The sequence below is a fragment of the Balearica regulorum genome, chromosome 14 (genome assembly GCF_011004875.1).
Source record: "Balearica regulorum gibbericeps isolate bBalReg1 chromosome 14, bBalReg1.pri, whole genome shotgun sequence".
Classification (NCBI taxonomy): Eukaryota; Metazoa; Chordata; class Aves; order Gruiformes; family Gruidae; genus Balearica; species Balearica regulorum.
The window spans coordinates 2,437,662-2,461,547 of NC_046197.1; the positions used below are offsets into that span (position 1 = coordinate 2,437,662).

The window sequence follows — 23,886 nt, forward strand, 5'->3', positions numbered from 1 at the left end:
TTATGTACCAGTTAAATCTATCAGCCAACAGATGTCAAGTGTAGCAAAAATGCTATAATAATATTATGGTCTAATAATAGTTATAATGATTCTAATTACCTGGTGCAGCTTTTGAGAGAGGCAGACTCAGAAATTAGTGCAAATGGGATGTTTAACCTTGAACTGCAGAAGTAGGGCACTTTCAGGGGTGTTTGGCTGTACCCCTTCTTCCCTGTTGGACATCCCATTCCCTTTATTTCCTCCAGCAAACCAGGAGTAACAGTCCAGTCTGTTTTAAATGTTCAGACCTCATTCTTGGTATGTACAGAGGTGGGAAAGAGTGCTGATGAGCTGTAGACGAGCGCGTCTCTTGAAATACCTGTGAATGTGAAGCCCCGATCATTTTTAACCTCGCACTGCAGTCTAGCCGCCCTGGTTTCAGCGCACTCCTGCTACCTGATGATGACAGCGCGCACAGATTGCTCTCACCTCGGGAAGGCTGCGGGAGGCTTGGCAATCTTCATCTCTTATGCAAGCTGGTTGTGCTTTTAAGTGTCAAGGAGGTTTTGCCACAGCCTGGAAAGCACAAAGCCAGCCTGAATCTGTCTGAGTGCTGCCCGGCAGCTTTCAGGCTGTCCGCTGATGGGAGAGCGGGTGTGGGGACGTGCAGGCGAGCGGACGTGAGGTGTTGATCCCAATGGAGGCTTTGGTGTGAGAGGTAAGGAGGGCATGGCAGCAGGTAGGAGCCAGCCGCCGTGCTGGTGGCACGAGTGCTGCGCTTGCTTTGTCTTGGACTGTTTGGACCTGCACAGCCTTGTCAAAGTCTCCATCCCCAGTGCAGGAAGCATGCTCTGTGTGCCAGCTCTCTTGTGTCACTCCCAATGCCTCTCTACCACCCTATTTTTCCTTCAGGAAGGATCCCAGGCTGCATTTTCTTTATTCTGGTGGGTTTTGCCCAACCTTGCTGCATGCAATGTAGTGTCTTGAGGTCCCAGTGCTCATTATTGTTGTAGGACCGATAAGGCGATGCATAATGGATCGCCCCTTGCCACAGCTGTTCATTTTAATTTTGTGACGTGAAGTTGGTGATGAGTCCTTGCTTCACAGAGAAGGATCCTTTCTGCAGAGGAAGCCCCGCATAGGCTGGAAGTTGACAGCTTTCAGTGATTATATGCCAGGCTGAACATTTTTCCTCTAAATAATAGATTCACATGCTGATGAGAACTCAGCGGGACCTATGGGAATTTGGCTGTCAGTTGCTGATCCCTGGCATGGGCAGCAGCTGTGAATCTTTTACCGTCTTCCCATAAAACGGATCCAAAGGTGCCCTTGCAAGGATGTGTTCTTCCTTTCCAGCCTGCCATAGGCCGGCATGCTGCGCTTCTCGCGAAAGCCCTGCCTGCCAGCACCACGCATGCTTGACGCACGCAGCCCGCCTTTCTCCAGGCTTGCGCTGGTGTGAGCTCTGCCGCCTTCAGCCTTTTCTTTGGGGACGTTTGCCTTCTTGCTCCAGTCGGTAGCTCCAGTCTGTTGGTGCATTGCCATGGAGATGAGGCCGCAGGACCCAGAGGGTGCAGCCTTTTCCAGGCTCACGTAAAGAAGGATGTAGTAACGGGTTACGCTTGTTTAGGGAAAATGATTGCTCGGAGTAAATAATTTGTCAAAGAACACTTGGCATCGCCCCAGATGCTATTAAGCAAAAGACAAATCTTGGATCTCTTCAAGCCTGAGCTGTAAGGCTCATGTAATATTCACTTGCTTTTTAACATGCTTCTTTGCTTTGCTCAACATCAGGCATGCTGCTATGACCAACGCTGACTCACTAACCTGTTTGTGCTTTTACTTACCTTGAGAAACCAAAGCTCCCTTTGTTTTCTGCTCCTGGTAAATATCAGCAGGTATTTCTCATCCTGCCACAAGAACACCTTTCTGCGTCCCTTTCCTCAGCCCGTTGAGAGTCTGGATTTTCACTGCTGTGAGTCGGTTGTAAGGGTTCGCTTCCCTGTGACCAGTACCGCTCTGGCCGGGTTTCCAAAGGACAGACGGACAAATGCGTAGGTGCATTGGGCTCTCCTGCATGCAGAGGAGCGCAGGCACCTCCCTGGCTTGGCAGACTGTGCCAGAGCACCCCAGACCCTGAACGAGCTCATGCTGAAACCTCCTTGGGGGCTTGGGGATGCTGCCCTTTCTGCTCGCCTGGCACTGGCGCATTCTTTCTTCGTCTAGTTTCTGGTACACAGAGAACCGTCTCAACAAGGTCTAGAAGAGCCCTCCAGCACCTCTGCCTCATTGCCTCCGCATCTCATTTCAGACTTCATCTGTAAACATCTCTTTGCCCTTGCTAAACACTGTGTCTCTTAATTTCTCTCTGCAAGAGTATTATTTAATTTGTAAATGTTTTAGGATGTTATTTGAAAAATACGATATGAAGCTGTATTTCATTTACTGTAATGATCCACTAATGCGGGCATATTTCAAAGGCAGGCTATGTAGTACTGTGGGGTTTAATTAAATTTTGTTTTTCAAGTAAGCATCAATAGACAGACAGTAACAAATGGTGACAATATACACACAGAACAAAGTCACTCCATTTTCTTTTCCAAGACTGTGGAAGTGAAAATGTATAGCCCATAAAATGTACTTGGCCTGCTCACGACTGCCGCTTTAGTGCACTTACTTTAGGGGGAGTTTTGTCATCTTACACCGACTTAATTTTCTTGATCTCTTCCTGCCCACAAGATAAACTATTACATTATGGAAAATTTCCAGCAGGAGCCTTGGTTGAGCTAGGTTCTGCTGCAAGCTCTGGACTTAATTTTGAATATTGTGTTGTTTAATGCATTATGGCTTATAGAGATGGGTCCTTGCAAGGGTTCCAAAACTGAAGGACTGGGTATGAGGTTCTCGTTCCTTCGGTGGGAAATGCCTGCCTCCTGTGGCTGGATGTGGTGTGTGCCAGCGCTGGCACAGGGAGGTTACCGGGAGGTAAAAATGATGTTGTTGCATTCGACATTGTTGTACCCAAATCAGGAATAGGCAGGTGGCTCTCGAGTGCATTTCATTCCTTTTCTTCCAGCAAGCGTGGGGTGATAAAGTACAAAATGTATGCAGAGAAACTTGGAAAGTCTGTTCAACGTCAGCAGGAGGCTGTTGGAAATTATAATGGCACTCGCAAGTGTGGCACTTGTACAAGTTTTCTAGGGGCAAAGAAATTCATCGGTGATGATGTAAATGGACTCCTTTGTTTGGGTTTGTGCAGAGTGTCACTTGAGGAGCAGAGCGAGATTGCTGGCTGGAGCATCGTTGAGTTCTGGCTGGTTTCTGGTGGCTAACATGGGTTTTGTTCTCTCTTAGCGTTTGGGAAATTTTCCATTGTTTAGAAACATAACCAGAATTTTCTGAAGAAGTCAGTGTGTGTCCTGGACTCCTGCAGCACTACAGCCCTTTGATTTCTCTCTGAAACCTCTCTAAGTCAGAGAGCTGAAAAAAAAGGTAAATTTTTCAGAGGAGGACCCCCTTGTTCAGAGACGTGAGTTGAAGCCATGTCCTGAATTGATGCCTAAATGGATCCCGGGCAGCGGGGTGGCTGGGGGCGAGGGCTGGCTGTGCCTGGTGCTGGCTCTGCTCGTCGCCAGCTGACCTGGTGTGGGTCACTGTCCAAAGGGCTGTTGGGTGGAAATTGGAGCATGTAAAACCTGGGAGAGGCTGTGGGAACCTGGCTGTCGACAGGCACCTCTGCAGCTGTAAACGCCTGAAAAACATCACTGTAAATGACAGACTTGTGTCTGCTAACCTCCTCCTCCATGAGATCTTGGTTTAACACTTCCTGCATTACGGTAACAGCCTGTGTTTAGCTCCTTGCTGGAAAGCAGCGCCACGAGTACTTTACAGCTCTCCTGGTGCACGTACTGGCTGATGGTGTTTTCTGTGCTGCATGAGACGCTCGTAGGAAACAACAATCCTGTCCAAGTAAGGCTGGCAAGACGGTGTCCTGTGCTTGATGCCAGTCCCTGTGGCTGGAGAGGAGTCCTGACACAGATAAAATGGTGTCTAAATATAACTTGTCATGAGGCATCAGATGCTCTAAATAAATTCTGGAAGACAACCCATGCAGCTGAGTTTTGTGCTGGTACTGCCAATACCAAGGGGAATGCCCTTTGCCTGCCACCTTCTTCTGCCCTTGTTCCATGCTTTAGGCTGCCAGGTTTTGCCTTTTCTCACTTTTTGTTGATATGCAGTGTCACTTGAAGCTTTGTTGCTGAGTTTTGGGGCAGGCAGTTGCTTTTTGGTGACTTGAGGCAGTATCTCCTACTTCTCTCATCCTTTCTTTGGATTTCCTGCCCTTCTCCCATTCACTCACCCTTTGTGGTAAGCTAACCTTATTTGTGGGCTGGTCGAGCTTCCCATCCAGGAACCTCGAGCAGACAAAGTTTTCTGGGACCATTATTGATCTTCTGTGGAAGATGGAGTAGATGGAATTTTGCTGGCCGTGGTGGGGCTCAGCTGGCTGACCCCAGATGAAGCACACCGGCCTCTGGAACATCTGGAGCTGGTAGCTGAGCCCTGGGTTGCGGGATTTGCCCTCTGTGCAGACTAGTAAGCACTTAAGCCTGGTCTTTGCAGGAGCAGGTGAGTGCTTTAGGTTCCCCACGGTACTAGCTGACATGACTAAACCTTGTAGATGTGCACAGAGCAGGTTTAGGGGCTTGTTCTCCTACCCTGCAGGGTAACAGAGAACCCTGCAGCAGAGCCAGCGCTGGAGAGTCCTGGGCCTGTGCTTTAATGGTTCTTGCAGGACCATGCAGCCAACGGGGGACCTGCGAGGTGCCTTGACACGAGGTCTGGAATGACACAAGCCCAGGGCATGGGAAGCTGTGATAGCATTTGGGAATGAACCAAAAAAAAAAAAGAAAAAAAAAAGCTTTAGGACTATTTAAAAAGAAAAAACATAATCTGTAATGCAATTTTTGGGGAATTCATTTCTAGTGAGAGAGCGCGAGGCTGGCTGGGAGGAGAGGAGCGCTTGCTCAGATGAATGATAATCCATGGCAGCACGTTACGGCACCAAGGCTCTTTGACAAATATTAGCCTTAATGCTTCCCTAGGATGAGCGAGATGCTGCACCACTGGATGAGGAACGTGAAGTTTCTGGACTATGAGTAGCTTCAGCCCAGAGTGATAATTTAAACACTGAATTCTTTTTAATAATGGATATTGTTGATGGCTGCCTCGCATGGGAGTGCTGCACAGGAACAGATGCATTGTACTGATGTGTTTTAAAAATGAAAAGTGTGCTGATCTTTGTAAGCACTTGGGTCTGACACCGGCCAGCTAGGCTTCTTGGATTTCTCCTTTGGAGTTTGGCAGCCGTCTGCTTCGGGGAGTACAGTGGTCTCATAAGAGTTTATTTGATCTGACACATGACAAATTGTTTCTGCTGGCAGGTACTTCAGGCACAGTCTGTTAGCTGGCAGCCGTGGCTTTGCGGGCACCAAGGAAGTTGGGGAAGGCAAGCCTGCCTTCCTCCTCCTCTTGGAAAGTGTCAGCGGAGGGAGCGTTGTTTTAGCCCACCTCCCATTCCAGCCTCCTCCTTGCTGGTTGTTAAATTGTGCTATTTGCATAGATTATTAATGTTGCTTATGTGCTAGGTGTTTCTGCAGATGCTCGTTGTGTTTCTTGTTGCACTTCGGTGTGTGGGGCAGGAGAGGAGAGCTTGCGTTTCTGGAACCGGACCCGGTTGCCATTAAAGATGCTTTGTTAAGTTGCTTTTTTTAGGACACCCTTTTAACTCTGTAATGAGGAATGGAATATTACATTCCTCAGCAGAATAAAAAGTACATGTCCCCTGTGAGATACTGTAAATACATTTTATCTGTTCTATTACCTGCAGTTTCGAGAATATGTCCCCTAAGCATTTTAATCTTTTTTTTCCAGAGTTGTCTGAGGGTGAGGAATTACTCCTATTTGCAACTTTGGGAATAATTACTATGTCCATTAATTTCTTCTCTTTCCTGCTGTCCATTTATTATTGCTTCTGAGAGGAAAAATCCTCTCTGTAAATCTCCACTGAAACAGGACTGACTGCTTGATTAGAAGGAGAGTTATGCGTGTTAGAAATGATGTTTGTGAGAGAGTATCTCGTAGCCATGCACGTGGATGGACCCACCGGTGTGTGCTGGCTCCTCCAGCTTAGGAGGAGCACTTAGCCACGCAGAGCCTGCCAGATGCCCGGGCTGGCTTGGCGCTCCTTACCCTACAATTAAAGAAGAAAGCAGTGCAGGCAGCACGTTCCTGGGCAGTCGTGGCACACCTGGGCCACTGTGATGAGGCAGGAGGCTGAAGGTCAGGTCTGCTCAACCACCCGAGCGGTGCTTTGCCTCCTGAAGTGCTTTGCCTGCAGTGCCTGGCTGCTGTTATGAAATAGAAATGAGACAGGACAATAAAGGAAGCGGTTCATCAGCTGGCCCTCTTTTGTCCAGCAGCTAAAAGCCAGTTCAGAGATTTTTGTGGAAGCGTTGTTTGGTTTGGTCCTTTTTTGCTCTTTCAGTATAAACTGAAAGAGCTGGAGACTGGAGGCCACTGTAATTATTATTTCTTCCTGAACAGCAGAATAAATGTGCCATTTAATGCATAAATGACAGGGTCCTTGCCTCGGAAAAAATATGCGGCCTGACCCTGATGCTGCAAACCCTTCTACATGTGAGTAACTGTCCCTGCCTGGTGCTGGGTGCCCTGAGATTTCTCACTCCCTGGATTAGGGTCAGTGCCAAAACTTGTCTTGCCATGTGACGTGTGCGGTCCCTGGAAGTCACTGTGGAGGCTGTCATTGAAACAGCCTTGATTTGCCTGGCAGCTGTATTTAGATGGCAGCTGATGGAGAAGCTCTGCAACATAGTTTGGTCATTGTGATAAATTCTGCTTGCAGGAGGGGACAGCTAAGTCTGTGCCTTTCATGGGAGAAGCCCCCGATGTGCAAATGGGACCTGGCAGTCCTGTGATGGACTTGCCATCTCCCCACCTGATGTGGCAAGAGGAGGCTGTGGCACCACCAGGATGCAGAGGAAGCTGCTCAGGATGCTCTGCTGTCTGAGCAGAGAGAAAGGTGCTGCAGATGCATCTTTCATCAGAGCCTAAAGAGGGTGAGTGGGTAACAGCCTGCTGTTAGCTCTCGCAGCAGGCAGGGAGATTTTGAGAGTCCTCCTTGGCTTCGCAAAGAGTCGTACAGCAAAGGCCAAGAAACGGAGAGAGAAAGTCACTGTATTCTTCGCCTACTGCTTCCCACTGCTTGGCTGCGTTGTGCGGTGTTTGCAGAGGCAGCAGATGCAGTGACAGCAGCCAGGACTGCCAAAGAAAGGACCCTTCATGGACTGGTGTTGCTCAGCTACTGAGATGTGCCAGTCCACAAAATGGCTCTTTTTAGGGTCTACTCTAACAAATGTATGTTCCTTTTAAGTGTCTGGGTCTCCTGCCCTTGGTCCAAGCTCAAGATGAGAAACAGTGGATCTTCTCTTTCTGGACGGAAAGGTGCTAAGGTTACAAACACAGTTGTCCCTTGGAAGAGAAAAATCGCAGAGGAAAACTGCGTACTTCTGGTCACATCTCTGTTCTCCTTCCCCAGTCTAGTTTTTGGGCTGCTGGAGCCTGCCTTTGCTGTGGGATGGAGCTAAGGTACTGCTCCTCATTGAACCCCACAGCTCTGAAGAGCAATGAGCACAGTCACAGAGCTCGGAAGGGACCTGTGGGCTGAGAGCAGTCCTACTGCTTGTAAGGTTTACTACTACTTGCAGTCTCTCTCCATGACCCTTCATTGTACACACCTATAGGGCCCAGAGTCGCAGTTCAAACGTCTGTAGCGAAGCGTTTGCTTGAGCCTTTCCTGCGGAGAGGAGCCGTGCAGACCTTGCAGCCCTTGAGTGCGGTGGTGCGACTGTGATGGCACACGCAGGCTCCCGTGGTGGCTACGGCATTCGCAGAAATGCTGTTTCATAACCTCTGCTGGGATTCGTGAGACATATAGAGGCAGGTTCCCTGATTTGTCACCGTGTCATAAGAATTTAAGGTTGAGGAGCTCTTTGAAGCACCAATACAGCCTGTTCTGCCATGACAAGATGGAAATGAGCGCCAGCATGACTTTTCTTCCCCAAGGAAAACGCTCTTTTGCACAGATCAAAAGCGGTGGCTCTGCCGCCGTTTGAAGAGACCAGACGAATTGCAGAGACGGGTGCTCTGCGCAACATCAAAGTCTGCCCGTCTGAAGCCAAGATGCTCAGGAACTCCAGCTTGGCGTCCTTCATATCTAGGAGGCAAAAGGAAAAAAGGTCTCTGAACCAGGAGTCACTTGGGGGATCACAGCTCTGCTTAGCAGAGGCTGATGAGGCAAAGGCAGGATGGCAACAGGAAGGTCCCAGCCCGTGCGGATGATTGGGGCCGTCTGATAAGAGCAGTTGGGGTTCCAGAGGGGTCAGTGAAACCTTCTCTGCTGGAGGACTCAGGCCTGCATCTACCCCCGAGGAAGTGGATGTGCAGTGTCCAGTGCCTGCGCTTGGCCGGAGACATTCTGCAGTGGCTGAGAGATTGTTTAACTAAAAGGATGCTATGCTGTCACATTTTCAACTATTTTTTCTGTATGTTGCTACAAGTAACATCTAAAATAGCTCTCCCTATCTGACAAGAGATGAGAGAAGAAATGTATTTTTCAGCTGTGGACTCCTTGCATTTGATGGTGCTTTGTGTGCAGGCAGTTTCCTTCTTCCCTGATTTTTATTAAGCTTAAACCAGTGCCTCAGGACCAACGAGGACTGGAGCATCTTGATTCTAGGTGCAGTGTGAGCACATGTCAGTCTGTAACCATCTCACAGACAGAAAGGCAAAAAAACACTCCCCAAAGTAGAGGTGGCAGGTCATGAAGAACAAGAGAGGGAAGGAATTACGTTCTCTTTCAGCTTCCTGTATCTGTGCATTTGCTTTTGTATTTGCAGCCCTTGGAGTTCTTTGCTATTTTAAATTTCCTTGAGTAAAACCACTGCTGAACAAATGCTGCCTGCTGCTGGCTGTTCTGCTTTGGCTTCTGTCTGGGGAGGCCCTTGTGCTTGAGGAACAAGACTCACTTTTTAATCTTAGTGGGAAATGCCTGGGTAGAAGAATGGAAATCATGGTGAGAGTTGCTTCTAAATGATTGTACTGGTAGTCTCTCCTTTCTCTCTTCATACTCATTTCTGTCCCAGGGCTTTTTTAATTGCTTATGAAAAGCATCCTCTGAGACCACTTTAAAAGTACTGATGCAGTGAAAAAAATGAGCAAACTTGAATAATGCCTCTCATCCACGCACGTGAAGATAATTGCTGCAGACCTTAGTGGAAGGAGCCCCGCGATTCCCTTGGTTATAACCGTGACGTCTGTGTTAGGAGTGGGGCAACTGAGCCCCGGCGTGGGGAACAACTTCCCTGGGTTCCTGCAGAGAGCTGGGGCAAAGGCAGGAGCAGTCCCGAGGGAACCTGTTTGCAATAGGTTACGTTCATCCCTGGAGAGTTCCTTATTCTCCTTCAGAGAGGGTTTGAGATTGTCTGGTTGGGGCTTTATTCTGGGTTTTTGCAGTCGGTGGCTGATCTGGCAGCTCCTGGGTGGGTTTGGCCCATGAGGTGGATCCCAGTGGCTTTTCATCTGGGAACTTGCCACAAAACTGGAAGCGTGGGTGAGCCCAGCTCTCTTGGAAGGGAGGCACTGAGCTGGGCATCCCGTGCAATTAATCCCGTGGCTTGTGATGCCACGTTAATCCTGGCCATGTAGCTGAGGCACACAGCGGGCAAGCCACACGTTTGCTGTTCCCTGCTGTGACCTGTGCCTGTGGGTTGTCACGCCAAATAAGAGCTGTCACTGCCAGCCGGTGCGCGGTAGAGAGGTGAGGAAATGCATTTTTCATAAACTTAACAGCTCACCATTTCTGGCGGATCGATAGAAGTGCTGGAGAGGCCGTTGGCTTGGCCGCCGTTGGGGCACCTCTGTGCTGGGCGCTCCCCTGGGCTGCAGCAGTGGGTGCTCTCGGCTTGGGAGGGACGGCGATCCTGATGGGACGCCTTGGCGCTGAGCTGGAGCCGGCAGTGAGGGTCATGGTGGGGACAGGCTGAGATGTAGACATGGGGGATAGATCCTCGTACCGGGGCAGGCAGTGTGGTGTGGATGCTGCTGTGGGAGTTGTGTGCCTGATACATCAGCGTCCGATTTCTGTAATACTTCGCCCAAATTTTGCCTGGTTTTTTAACCTCGTAATTGAGCCTCTTTATAGGGAAACTGGCACCTGACAGGGAAAGGAGGTTGTTATTCGATGTGAGAGCCACGAGTGAGCAGCAGGAACTTGGAAAATACAAAAAGCTGTTTCCAGAGAGGCTGGGAGTGTGCCAATTAAATCTTTGGCTCTTTGTGGGCCCAACTGCAGTGGGACGTCAGGGTGCCCCGTGCCATAGCCAGTGTGGTGTGCGCTTTCTTTCTTGTTAGATTCTCCAAGCTTGGGAAAGCAGAGGGGGTAAAAAAAATACACGGAACGCTGGCAGACTTCCAGGTTAGTCCGAGCCAAGGGGTCACCTTGCAAATAGGGGCTGCTGGAAATGATAGATACATGTGGGGGGAAAAATATCCCTCAGTTGTATGTGAATCAGTGCAGGCAGGAGGAGAGGTGTTTTCCGCTGGGGTTTGGGGCGATGGGGAAAGGGAAAGCAGTTTCATGTGGTTGAGGTCAGGCAGTGTGGCAGCTTTCAGAAGGATGTTTGTCCTGAAGGTGTCTGCGCATCTCTCATCTCCAGGCAAGTCCTAAATTGGTGCAAATCAGCCCCTGCCCTCTGATACGGACTTGAACGTGCTTGCAAGCACCCTCTGCAGAGCGAGGGTGTCGTGTGTGTGCAGGCGGTCGCAGAGCCCCGTGAGAGCAGCTGCCAGAAACTCAGATAGATGCATCTTTTATAAATAATAAATGATAAATTCAGTCCTCTGATCTCTGAGGCATGCTCTGCTTTTGCATGCTCCATCTTGAGTGGAGCAGAAGATCCCCCTATCCTGGACCCAGGGCTCTCTGGCGTGAAGGGTCTGAGGACTGCAGCCCCTGGAATTGGGGATTTTGCTGAGCCACGGTGGAGGCTGGCCCCTCTGCCATCGCCGCTGATGAGCAGGTGGAGAGGATGACCGCAGCCTTGCTCAGACTTCAAACCACCAAAGTATAAAGCTCTGCTCTTGCCCTCTGGAGAGCAGCGTTTTCTGTGAATGCTGCTTTCTGAAGGAATTAATTAAGTAAACTTAATTGATAGACTAAATGATGTTTAACGTTAAACTGCACCAGGTTGTTTGTATAAACAACAGGGTTGGAGTTGCTGTGTTCTGGTAAAAGGGGCGATGCTGGCTTTATCCGGAAATGACCCGCAACAACCCACTGCTCTGCCCCTGCGCGGAGCCGTGGCTGGTGCTGGTGAAGCTGCCAGGCGCCGAGAGCTGCCCTCGCCGGGTGCTGCTGTGCTGTCTCCTGTCACCGGATACATCCGTGCTCTGCTCTCGCTTGCGTCGGCACCCGGCAGCGCTTGCAGGAAAGGCCAACGTTCGGTGGTATCGTAGCTGAGCTGCTGTTAGAGGGGCTGATGTTAGCTGATGCCTGAGCAGGTAGTCCGTAGGGGTTATTAATATTTATTGTTGTTAGTTGTTAGTGATGGTTATAAAAGTTGCATGATTACATGGTAGATACTAGGCTCTGTAAGCACATTTTTGCCATGGTTATCCTTCTCCTCCCTCCCCATCCCCACTGCCCCGTGTCAAAATTTCTCCCTGTGCACTGGTCCCAGTTCAGAGTGGTGCTTCTGCTGCAGATCAGAGCAGGACCTGCTGCTTGGGGACAGGCTGTGCCTGCCCGGCAGAGCTCGAACCGCGATTTCTTCCTGTAAACCTACAAGCGTGGCCTCCTTGCTGCGTGGGTTCTCCGTAGGCAGCCAAATACGGGAAGGTGTTCCCACAACTTTTCCCTTGCGTAGGAGTGTTTTTAACGTGCCAGAGCAGACTCCTGGTAGGAGTAAATGATGAGGAGCAAGCAAGAAGAATAAACTTTTTTAAAGCAATTTCATAAGTGGCATCAACAGGACGGTCTGTATTGCAGCTGCGCCCTCTCTGCTGAAATCTTGATAATGTGCGGGTGTTTGCAGACATGTGGTGTTCACTGCCCTGTCCTTCACCCGTGTGTGTGGGGGGCTTTGTGCCCAGGTGGGACTCTCTGGCCGGGGTTGGGGGCTCTCAGTACAGTAGGCTTCTGCATGGAACTGGGGAGTCCTTGAGCGAAGCTGCACAAAGCCTGTGCCAGCCCAGTGAGGCGGGTCTGAACCTGGAGAAGTCTGTTCCTGCCTGGTTTGTCTTGGGAGAATTGAGGCCAAAAAAATTTGGGCTCCATGGGGAACATTGCATGTGTCCCTGAAGGAAGCTCCTCGTTATATTGGTTTTGCCATTTAGGGCTCTTCTCCTGCTTTACATAAGGTGTTAGGTTGGTTATTATTATTTTATTCTGTTTTTATTATTAATTTTTATTCGGATCCAGTTCTTTGATCAGTCAGGTGTATTCAGTTCTCTTCCAGGATCTTTGTAGTTTTAATATTGGCTTTAATGAAGAGGAAATTTCACTCCTGCCTCCTTTTGGAAATGTCGCTGATCAGGACCTGTCTGTGGCAGCAGGGAGCTCAGATGCATGGAGCAGGAGGTCCTGGGTGCTTCCTGGGTGTCTGTTGACCAGCCATGTAGAGCCACAGCAGCTTATCTGGGCACCACGCCTAGGGCAAGTGCAATTAATTTCTAAGCCTTGTCTTGGAGAAGAAAAAGCCTGAAAAGATGATGTAGATGGTTTTTAAGCAGGGGGGGAGTGGGATCAGAGACTCACAAGTCCTGCTCTTAGTGAAGGCAGTAGGGCATGCTCATGTTGTGCAAGATTTGGTAGCTTGGTGTGGTTCTTGCAGCATCTTGCCTGTTGGTTCACATCTTCCTGCTGGATCCTCCACATTAAAACATGCTGCAGGTAACCATCTCCAGGTAGACATGTTTGGAAGGACGGGACCAGTGTGCTCTCTTAGGAGAGCTGTTGGGTTTTAATATGGGCAAGTTGTTTTCTCATGGCTCAAATTTCCAGAGGAAATCCAAGAAATCCTGTGCTTCATTCCAGAAGCCACGGTGCAACATTGAAGTGCTGTCAGGGCATGGAGACCTGAGATGGGTCTTCAGGATTGAGACCTGCTAAGCAGACACGTGGTCATCTAGGCCTGTGTCCACCAGAACATGAGTATTTCCAGGCTGGCTTTTCTTGGCTTGGTTTGTACTTAGCAGGAGCCTTTGAGTCTCTGTGCCTCTGGGTAGAAGAGAAGATGATCGTATTTGCAGGTTGGTCGTGCTCAGGGTTGTGCAGACCTGACCGCGATGAACAGGGAAGGGCGGAGTGTCCTGTGGCCTCCTAGTAATCCTCTGTTTGTCCACCAGCTGTTTCTTATGCACAGGCTGAATTTCAGATTCAAACCTCCCTTTCTCCTGTCGGTGTAGCTGCACAGTCATCAGAGGAGGACGGACTGCTGGCCATGGGACGTTCCCAAGGCATCTGACTGATGCTGCACTGCTCTTCAGTAGCAAGTCAGCAAAAATGAGTGCTCATTATAGACCTGGGGACTCTGTTGCTCAGAGGAAGAAAATTTCAGGTCAGATCAGCTAAATTTCCTTCTCTTTCTCCGTTGTGTTGCACATCACTTAGCACGTCATGCTGGTCTCGGCCTTAGATGTGAGCGTCATTAAAATGACATTGTGTTTGAACTGGGATCTTGACTTGACACTGATTGCGGTATGTGTCCTGAGTGCATCTCTTCAATCAGACAGCCCAATTTACACGTCTATCTTTAAAACAATTTCCTTAACTGTTATTGCCCATCAAACTTTGGCTTCTGCCTGAGAGGCTGTAAGTGCTTGGAGGTCTTTGTGTCACCAGTTCAGCTGAAGGGTGCTTGGGTTGTGTTTCTCAATGTCTTTCATTGTTTGATTGTTCTCCAGTACTGCCCTACACTCAGCAAGGGGAGCTCTGTGAATTATTTGTGCTCGTAGAGGCACAACAAAGTGCTGTTGGCACTTTCATTAGCACCGGCCATCTCAACGAAGGGTGACTGGACAGATACCCTGCCTGAACCAGTAAATTCGCAGGCAATTTTGCAAGACTTACAATTCCTGTACTGCTCCCTCAATCCTTAGATGAGAACAAGGATTAGCTTATTGTTATTGCTTCCAGTTGGCTGTAAAACCAGTACCTGGCAAGGGGGCTGGGGAGCTCTCCGGGATGTGCGTGTGCTCTCCTGGAGCAGCAGATCAGAATTCAGATGAGGCTTCAGATGGATTTATTGGAGTGGCACAGTATACGCAGCGTGGGCTTTGAGTTAAGACATGAAAGAGTGGCGCGTTCCCAGCAGCAGAAGGCATTAATGAAATATGTTCTTCGTACTGACTTGCTTTGAACTGTCACCTATGACTACGACAACTGCGTTCACCGGGCTGTGCAGCACTTACCGATGCACAGCTAGTAAAATTGGTGAAAACCTCCCGGCTATTAGCGAACGTAAGGGCAATGCTGTTGTTTCTGCGGCCGCCAGTGCAGACGGGGTTTTCTGGAGCCACGGAACAGAACCTCCCAGCACTGCAAAGCCGAGAACATCGCCTGCTCTGACGGGAGGACTGCTGCCAGGAACGGAGGCTTCTTTGAGTCTGACCCTTTGCTCTTTCCCTAGTACATGATTTTCTTTGACAAAAGATGATTATTGGGGGAAAAAAAACCAAACCAGCCCACTCTGCATGAGGGGAATTTGTGGTCCTCCCATAGCGGTTCCGGTGCTGACCAGCTGCAGCTGTACGTGGGCGCTGCTGGATCCCAAAATGATGTCCTTAAATCAGAGCAAATGCTCCCCGTGCAGGTGGGGTCACAGCTACCACCCTTTCCACTTCACAAGCTGCAAGGGTCGTTTCTAAAAATCCCTTGTATCCACATAACATTTGGTTTGGAAATCCTCTCGCCCTCTGCGTACGTCTCTCTTGTAACGAGATGTCAGCCTGCGCAGGCTTCTCTCCAGGAGCTTCAAACCCCCGTGTTTCACATGTTGGCTCCTCCTGCCTACCTGGGACCTAAGCAAACTGCTAATTGTTGTGCAGATGTCATCTTCCAGGCAGGCATGAGGTTGTAGGCTTTAAAGAGGCTGTACTGTCATTTGCTACCAGCCTTCTCGGTACACGTGAGCTCTATTTTTATGGGAGTGCGCGTTTTCTTTCAGCCGCTGCTTTGTTGAATTTCTTTTTCTTCTTTTTTTCTTTTTATTTCCAGGCTTGCAGGTAAAGTTTTAGGGATACATCTATTTTTCATTATCCCAGTTTTGCTGCTTGTTTTATAACTAATAAAAAACCCAACCCCCCTATTTCCTATGTAAAAAGAGCAGTTTGTTCTGAGATGAGGGGGAACTGTATGTCATGGTCGAGTTGAGGTCCTGACTATGGCATTGGCCAGAAGGCACGTAGATCTTCTGGGAGCAGATGGGCTTTGAGCCCGTGAATTCTGCTCTGGGTTTTCCAGCTCAGGATCCTGGGTGTTGGTTGTACTTGGCAATGCCCTGAGAGAGAGGCTTTGGCCACAGGGTGTCTTTGCCTGTCTTCTGAAAATAGAGGGCTTTTCTTCTACTCCGGTTGTAGCTTGATAAGGGTTTGTGGGTCCTTGAGGTGGTTCTTTGACCCTTTAGAAAAGAGGAGATGTGGAAGGAGGATATCAAGCATCAGGTCAGAAATGCAAGGTGATGCTTTCAGGCAGAGTGTGAATTAAGCAGGGGTACTCATTGCTAAGGGATGCTGTGGGGTGTCAGAAGTCCAGATCTACTCCAAAAACAATTAATGGGAAAAAGAAAAATCCAGTTGATCTGGATTTGAGCTCAAAGGTAGAGGCTGCTGTTCAGGAAGACCCTGGGTGAGGAGTTTTTGGAAGATGCAGAAGTGCATCAGATGTATTACTGTTTGTGCTCCCTGCTCTGCTGCTTTTTCCTAGATGTCCACCACTGACCAGTGTGATGTGGTGTTTTGCCTTTTTTTTTTTTTTTTTTTTTTTTTTGCTAAAGCAGGAAGAGGAAGAAGTAACACAATGGAGTGGGGAGACAAGGTAGCAGTAAAGGGGTGGAAGGGGAGGACTCCACTACCTCTGTGTCCCCGAAGTCTTTTGGGGACAGAGGTGGCAGGAGTTGGCATTAGGTGTGCCTGTGAGTGTTATTTTCTGCTTTGTGTAATAGAAGATGGTTGCTTCAAGGAAGGAAAACATCTGTGACATGCTATCCTGATGGACAACAAAGGCAGAAAGATATTTAGGACTGTGTGTATGGGAGGAAATTCTTTAAAACCTGGATAGGAGTAGGAGCAGACTTGATGGAGGGATGAGTAATGAAGGAGTGTTTGAACGGAACTAATCAGTCCCAACTTCTTTCAAAAGACCTCATTTAGTTTAATTTAGCAGTGTGTAAATTTAGAGCCAATCAAAGGAAATACTTCTCCAGCCTGTGTGCTGGCAGGCTGCTCCGTTCCCTACCCCAGCGTGAGAAGCAGCGAGCTGAACGCTGTAGGTGGATTTAAAGCCTTGCTTCGCGAGGCAGTGGGGGCTCGCACGTGCGTGAGCGTGGTTACACACGTAGCGATGAGGATACGAGCTCCGTACCAGGGTGACTGCCAGCCACAAGAGCAAGACCCTTCTTATTCCCCCCTCTTTAGTTCAGTAGGTGGTCTGCCGTCGGTCAGGGCGGCTGTATGCCACGGGACTGCTTTATGGGCTGCTGCAAGCACAGGCAGAGCCGGCTCATGGTCTGGAGGAGCTGGGTCTGAGCAGCAGGGAAAGCCCTTCGCTGTAGGAACCGCCATGTAAACCTTGTTCACCTCTGCAAAATGTTGTCTTCCTCAAGCAAAGCCTAAGCATGGTCTTAGATAAACTCCTGATCCTTTGATGGCTGCTTTTGTTTAAATTGTCTTAATGCAGCTACTTCTGTGCTTAAAATGAGGCACAGGCATAAAAAGCCTTCACAGGATTGCACTGATTTTTGGTTTTCCCTGTTGTTGTCATCCACAGCACTAACACAATGATTTTAAACAAGACTTACAGGTCTCTTCATGTTTTCCGGGAGAGATATAAGCCCTTGCGGGGTCAGTATAAGCTACCTTGTCCTTACCTGCCGTAAACTCCATTTGCAGTAAAATCGACACCCCTTGCTGTCAGCTGCCCCCGATGAGACCTGTGCGCTAACACCTAGAGGTGTTCTGTGTCCTGCGGTGTCGCACCCCTGAACCCATGCTGCGTTGCGAAATGTCACGTAAAGGATGCTGAAACCTGTGAAAATGTGGACTAAAATGCTGTTGGTTTTGTTTTCCTTTGCATTTCAGGCTGGTGGCAATGTCTCACTGGGCCGGTCTCCTCTCCACTGCTGCCAAGGTCAACCTGCTGGTCTTGGTGGTTTCTGCGGTGTTTTCCCAGTCAAGCCTAAGCGACAGAGTTCCTGTAAGTGTTGGCCACTCCGGCTGAGAGCCGTGCTCACAAAGGGCTGTCCAGCCACTGGAGTCTCCAGTGGGGTGACAGCCCCTGTAGGGCTGAGCAGGGTGTTGCAGCAGTTGGTGAATCACCTCTCCTCGACAGTGGGTCTTCAATAACAACATTTCAGAGGGGCTTCTTTCTTAAGACGGCTTGCCTCACCCCAGAAAATCCAGAATATGCTCAATCCAGAGGGTTTACAACAGGAAGAGTGCGACTCGGGCAGCTCTCTTGTTTGCTAGATATCACTTTTTCTATTTGGAGTTGCCACACATTCCCCCCATGGCAAGAGGCAAAGCTAATTATGCGGTCTAGTGACAAGAAATGGGGAAGAGGTGGCCTTGATTAGGTTCTTAGCTGTGCCTCTGTTGAGTCACTACAAGTGAGTCAGGCTTAGAAGAGCATTCTCTCAGGCTTTTGCGTCCCACGTGCGTGGATTTTGCTACTTGCAGGGTTATTTTGAAGGTTTGGATTCTGCTGCTGAGCCCCAGGTGCCAGGCCCTGCTAGATTAACAGATCCGGAAAGCTTCCTTGAGGAAGTTCAAGCAGTAGCGAGTGGTGGGTTTTTAGTGTAATCAATGCTGTGGCTTAAAAGAGGGGGGCTCCCAGCAACACTGGCACGAGGGGATCACTGGACCCCATGTCCCTGGACACTCGCTCCTGCCTTTGCGTCACGACTTGCTGGTCTGTTGGTTGCGTGATGCAGCTGTTTGGGGGCTGTGCTGTTACCCGGTGCAGATCCAAGGGACAGATTACAGTCTAAGCATTGTAAGACAGTGCCTTGGGCCCACCCAGAGTCACGTAACGATGAGATAATTTGTCTTTATTTCAGGGAGGGAGAGGAGGATGCTGGAGATAAGAGCATAGTCAGCTGGAGAACGAGCACTGGGACAGCCACCCGGTGTCCGAATTGGCAGGCAGCCTGACACCGAGGTTCAGACAGGATTCATGCAATGGGTGGTTAGCTCTCCCATCACCTTTTCCTGCACTCCTCCTACAGCAGCTCCATGGTGGCCACGTCCCTTCTTTATTGCAAACAGACTGCAGATTGTCTCACACCCTCCCCGCTGAGGCTTTCCAGCTTAGAGCAGTTTATTTCAGACTCATAAAGCAAGGAGGCTTTTTGCCTGTAAGGAAATTTCCATTGTTCTTTAGAAAACATCTCTCTTTCTACTATTTTAATTATGAAAACAAACCAAAAAGGATCCTACCTAATTTCTACGTGAATGAAGAATGCCAGAAATGTTAATGAAAATGGGGTATTGCAAAACAATTGCGGGCCAAGCAGTGGCAGTAACATTTAAATGAACCGAGTCACATCCTTTTACCCTTACCGAACATTCAGACCACGACACTTCTGTTGAGCAGAGCCAGTAAACATCAGCCATCTCCATTATGTGTTTCAACAGATACAATGCTCAGAGGCCTGTTGGTAAATTTACAATGGCCTGTATCGTTAAGTCCCTCTTGGATAATAATATAGCAGCGTAAATAAGCTTAGTAATAACTGCTCTGACTCATTTATTTTAGTCCTGTTGAGTCTTGGCTCAGAAAATGCTAACATTGATTTTCATCTGCAGAACCTGGCTTTTTATGTTTATGATTGTTACTGAGCTTTAACCATTTGTCATAATTTTAAAAATTTCAAGCTTCTGACGCACTAAGTGAAAGCAGGAGTTAAGCTCTGTTTTTCCATGCATTTCTGAAATTTCAGTCCCTTTTGACAGATAAAATAGAAACATTCTATAGGTTTGTCAACCATCTTCATGTGTTACTGCTGTTGTTGGTAATTGTACGTGTTTTGCTCAGGCTGACGTTTCTCTCGCTCAGAAACTCTCTCCTCGGCTGGATAATGGATATTTATATGCAAAGCACCCAGATTCTGCCAGAAAATATGCACGCGTTTTTTTCCAAGAAGTGGAAGAGGTGAAGACAGAACATGGCCTAAAATTTCCAGTTAACCTCTTAATTGTCGTCTTTTTTTCCCCCCCCGTGAAAACGTTCTAAGGATGAATATCAAAACACTTCATGAACTGAGCTGTAACTCTTATTCTAATTGCCAACAATTAGGAATACTCTTTCCCTATAGGCTGGTTATTTGAAATTATTCAGCAGTGATGTTCTTGGCGATACCAGAAACTGATAATACTTCTTTGCCACAGAAACTGAGCTGTCTGGACGGTTAGCCTGGACCAGCTTACCTGTTTCCTGTGAAAACCAGAATGGCAAAGACCTGCTTCCCAAGCAGTCAATAGCCTGGTGTGAGATAGTACAAGGTCGTTACTTACTATGCCCTCTCAATAATTTTATCCGTTGCAGTTTTACATGCCTCCCACCAGCTCCCTAGGGAGACATTCCAGTGAACAGCGAGGTTTCCCTCGCAGCAAGGATTTTTTTTTTTTCCTGCTTTTCATCCTCGTTTTTTTCCTTTGTGTAATGTCATACCGCTCATGCTCGCTGATCTACCACACCTCTGCCATTCGCGTGCTGCGCTTGCGATGTAGGTGGTGATTAAATCGCTGCCTCATTGTTTTAAAAGACTTGAGGACACCGGGAACGGGTAAAGAAAAGGATGCTCGTGTTTTTATCATGTGGGCAATTCGATGTGTTTTCCCCATGTCCTATTTTGGAAATAGCTGAACTATTTTAGCTGAAATCTTCTCCAAGCCTGAAATAAGTGCATTTAAGAGAAGAAAAAAAAACAACCAACAAACCAACAACCAATGCTTGAGGCATTCCATTCGTGTGGAAAATTTCAGCTGAAAAAGTTTAAAGTTTGACATATTTTTAAGCAAGGGAAAACAGGGTCTTACAATGTTACACAATCCTAATAATAGTGAGGGCTCCTGGCTCTGAGCGTAATATAGGTGAGGCTCTGTGAAAGCTTGTTTTAAACCTGGAGCCTGCACTGGAATAGGAAATAAGCTGCATTGCTTTGTTCAGCACAAATGTCATGGTAGTTATGCATGTTTAACCTTTAATATACTTTAAATCTAAATTTAACCATGTGGAAAGAATCTCGGATGTCAAAAAAAAAAAATCTGCTGGCGAGGGGAAAAATTTTGTATTCTCAGCCGGCACTAAATTACCCAGATGCAATTGCTAATGAGCTGAATCTCTTCTATCCGAAAGGAGTTCGCCCTTACAAAAATAGAAGAGAGCGACATAAAAGATGACAGCGGGAAAGAGCCGATAACAGAAGATGATGCTGATCCTGAAGACCTGGAAGTGTTTTACCCCACGCATCAGTGGCAAACCGTCCGTCCAGGTAACATGCTGATGACTAATTATAGCATCCCTCTGAAAGCCCACCTGACAGCACCGACAGAAGCCTTGTAGGAACTCCAAATACCTGTTTGTTCCCGTGACAATGTGGTTTTTTGCTGGTGTTCAGACAGAGGTACAGACCCAGTGACCCAGTACAGGAACAGGAGACCGTCGCCAAACCAGCTGGCAATGGGAACGGTTGCTAAAGTGCTTTGAGTTCACTGGAGCAGGTCGAGCGGGCTGCCAGTCATGCTGCGGGTGGTGATGTGCCTCTGTCACTAGCTCAGAAGCCCTTTCTCTCTTTGTACGCTTGACAAGGGACAGATTTTATAACATTTATTGGCACGCGGCATCCCAGGTCTGCTGTGCTCCAGTGTGGGCTGGTGAAATGCTGCTCAGTGGCAACCTGATTAAGGATTGTCAATGTAACACTACACAGCTTTTTAACAATGTTCCTTTGAAATGCAACTTTTATCCCTGTCCCTACATCCCACAAAAACATCTCTTCCCTTTTTTTTGGGTTGGTATCTTTCATTAGATGTGTATGGGACACGTATGGTGAGAAAACACCAGCTGAGCAGGCTGGCTCTGCTGCAAAAACCTGTGTGCTGGGAAAGGTTCTGGAGAGGATAAGCCCATTTAAACACACACAGATGCATGTGTGCACACATATTTCAGCAATTAGGATGATCAGTAAGCCTGCCTCTGGGGTCTTGGACGAGGTATTTAATCCACTTGTGCTTTGGTGTCCTCATGTATATGCAGGTGTAATACCTTCCCACCTCAGAAGGGTGAACTAAGTAGTAATTAATTTTTATAAAGTGCTCTGAATTTAAAAGAGCTTTATCCTCTGCTCAGTATTATCATTAAATGAATAAATATGGGATCCATTTGTCTTGAAATTTCTGCCAGATATAGCAGAATGACTTTTCCAAATGTAAATCTTTGTATAACATAAAAGTCTAGCAAAAGCCCCTAAATTTCAGAAAGCTGCAGTATAGACTTATATTCCATTTTTGTACCATTATGTATGGAAGGCGTGTGGTGTCCCTGCTTAGTATTCAGACTGGCAGATCCCCACCACCCTTGTTGATGCAGAATATGTATATACTTGCAGTCATTATAAGCGTCGTTGCTGGTTTTATTCAGAATCACCTTCTCCATTGCTCGAGTGTCTTGTTCTGCTTTATTTTTGTAGCGATTCCACGTTGGGCGTGTACAGGGAAGGGCTCGTGGAAGCGGGGAGCTTTTCAGCATTCACAGCGTGCTGTAGGAGAAGAATTTCAGTTACTCCTATGAAAGGCTTAAATGGTGGCCTGCCTCATTGTCTGGTCACTACAGATCCCCATTCCCGGTGTGCATGCAGATTTGGGTGGCAACATGTCAGAAAGATGAGTCTTCCTTACTGTCCCCCTGACAGCCTGAGGTTTTGTCTCCTGTGGGTTTCTCTGAAGCGAAATCCTGTGCGTGGACTGTGACTCGCACTTTTAGCGTGTGTATTACCCGAAGCAAGGCTGGGGAACCCGCTGCCTCCCCGAGCCCATCCCTGTGGCCTCTGACCTGGAGAGTTTTCCCTTGCTAGCACAGGTCCGTGCTGGGGAGGCTGTTGACCCGCAGGACGAGGGAAGCAGCCGGCGTGGCTGTGTGAGGGATGTGCCTTTCTGTCCTTTAACAGAGGCGCAGGCATTGGCAGCGTGTCTAATCCGGTGGTGCTGCATCTTCCCATGTCTTCTGATGTGATTTCACTCGCTCATAGCCGAGCAGAGTCCTGGCTGGCGTGTGTCCAGCAGAGGCCAAAGTGAACTGCAGCGCAGTGCTCTGAAGTTTGCTTTCTGCCGCCTACCTCTCGGGGATGCCGCCATGCCGTCTTATGTAGTATGCCTGCAGCAAACGGGGCCAGTCTCTCCCGGGAAGCAAATGTTTGGATTTGAAATCCGGATCTTCTATTTTGAATAGTGGAAGGGAGCTCAGAGTTGCGTTTCCCCCCCGTCACACTCCTGTTTCATCTTGTTTCTCTGCTGACCTCAACACAGGATTTTTATGCTTCTGTCCGGTCCCGTGGTTGCTCATCTTTTATACATGTATTTCCAATTTTATTCTGCTGTTTTTCTAGTTTCCTGTTGCTAATTGCATCAAACCGTGTTTCTGCCAAGACTGCAGCAGTGTCATCAACCTGTACCCTGTCAAATCCCTCCACCAAATCCAATTGTTATTGTATATGTAACGCTGCTTTGTGTGGCTGTTCTCTCGCTGTCTACAATGTGAGCTGGATTTTGATCAAGTGCTTCCTTGCACTTTGAGCACGCTTCAAGCTGCTGGAGGTAGCTGGATGCAAACAGAGAGAGACGGTTACCCTAAGAGCTCTGCTGCCTGTAATCTGGAAGCAAGGAGATCAGTTGTCTCCTCTGCCAGGTTGATGAAACTTCACAAAGTCCTTTAACACTTTGTTAGGCGTTCGCTACTTTCTCATTCAGCACTAAATAATGCACCAGGCACGGCTCGGTTAGAAAGTATATACGTTACTTGGAAAGTCCTCTCAGCACTCCATGATTTTACTTTTTTTTGTATCATTTGAGGAAATGATGAAGACATGTGCAGGGCTTTTTGCTCTGTTCTTGGTTGGCATCCATAGGAACTTCCAGGCTACTTGGGTTTTAACAAGTGGGATTGCACGAAATGGCTGTTTGTGCCCATGGTTAGGTATCTGTTCCTCCACAGATGCAGAAATTTTTTTGAAGTTGTGCTTCCTCTGATGTTTTTTTTTCCTTTTTTGAATGCACTTTTACCAGGTGATAGTACCCTTGTGAGTTGGAAGTTCTCTGGAGAAAGATAGCAGAGGCGACTTGCTTTTGTTACTGCTTACATTAAGCTCTTCCAAGCGCATGGAGGTGAGTCTGTCAGCACACAGAAACACCCCACCGCTTTTCAAGGTGATCTTTGCCTCTTGGTTATGGCAACCAAATACTGATTCCTGAGTCTTCGGGGTGACAGAGATGAATAGAAGGATTGGATGGCATTGATGGTCTTCTCTGTCAAATTGACAGTTTTCTTCAGGGTTC

At 48.1% G+C, this 23,886-nt stretch overlaps 1 protein-coding gene across 4 annotated transcripts in view; it reads left to right on the forward strand.

The window, feature by feature from the left end:
* The window catches only part of SIL1 (SIL1 nucleotide exchange factor), a 97,091-nt gene that overhangs the window by 5,486 nt on the left and 67,719 nt on the right, over positions 1 to 23,886 (forward strand). For 3 of the 4 annotated variants that reach the window (XM_075766263.1, XM_075766266.1, XM_075766264.1), the window contains exons 3-4: positions 17,416 to 17,530; positions 20,693 to 20,828. In XM_075766263.1, coding sequence (XP_075622378.1) covers positions 17,426 to 17,530; positions 20,693 to 20,828 — 241 coding nt within the window. In that variant the 5' untranslated portion in view covers positions 17,416 to 17,425. Of the gene's footprint in view, positions 1 to 13,529; positions 13,677 to 17,415; positions 17,531 to 20,692; positions 20,829 to 23,886 lie in introns of those variants that run through there. The other variant, XM_075766265.1, reaches the window with a different exon arrangement.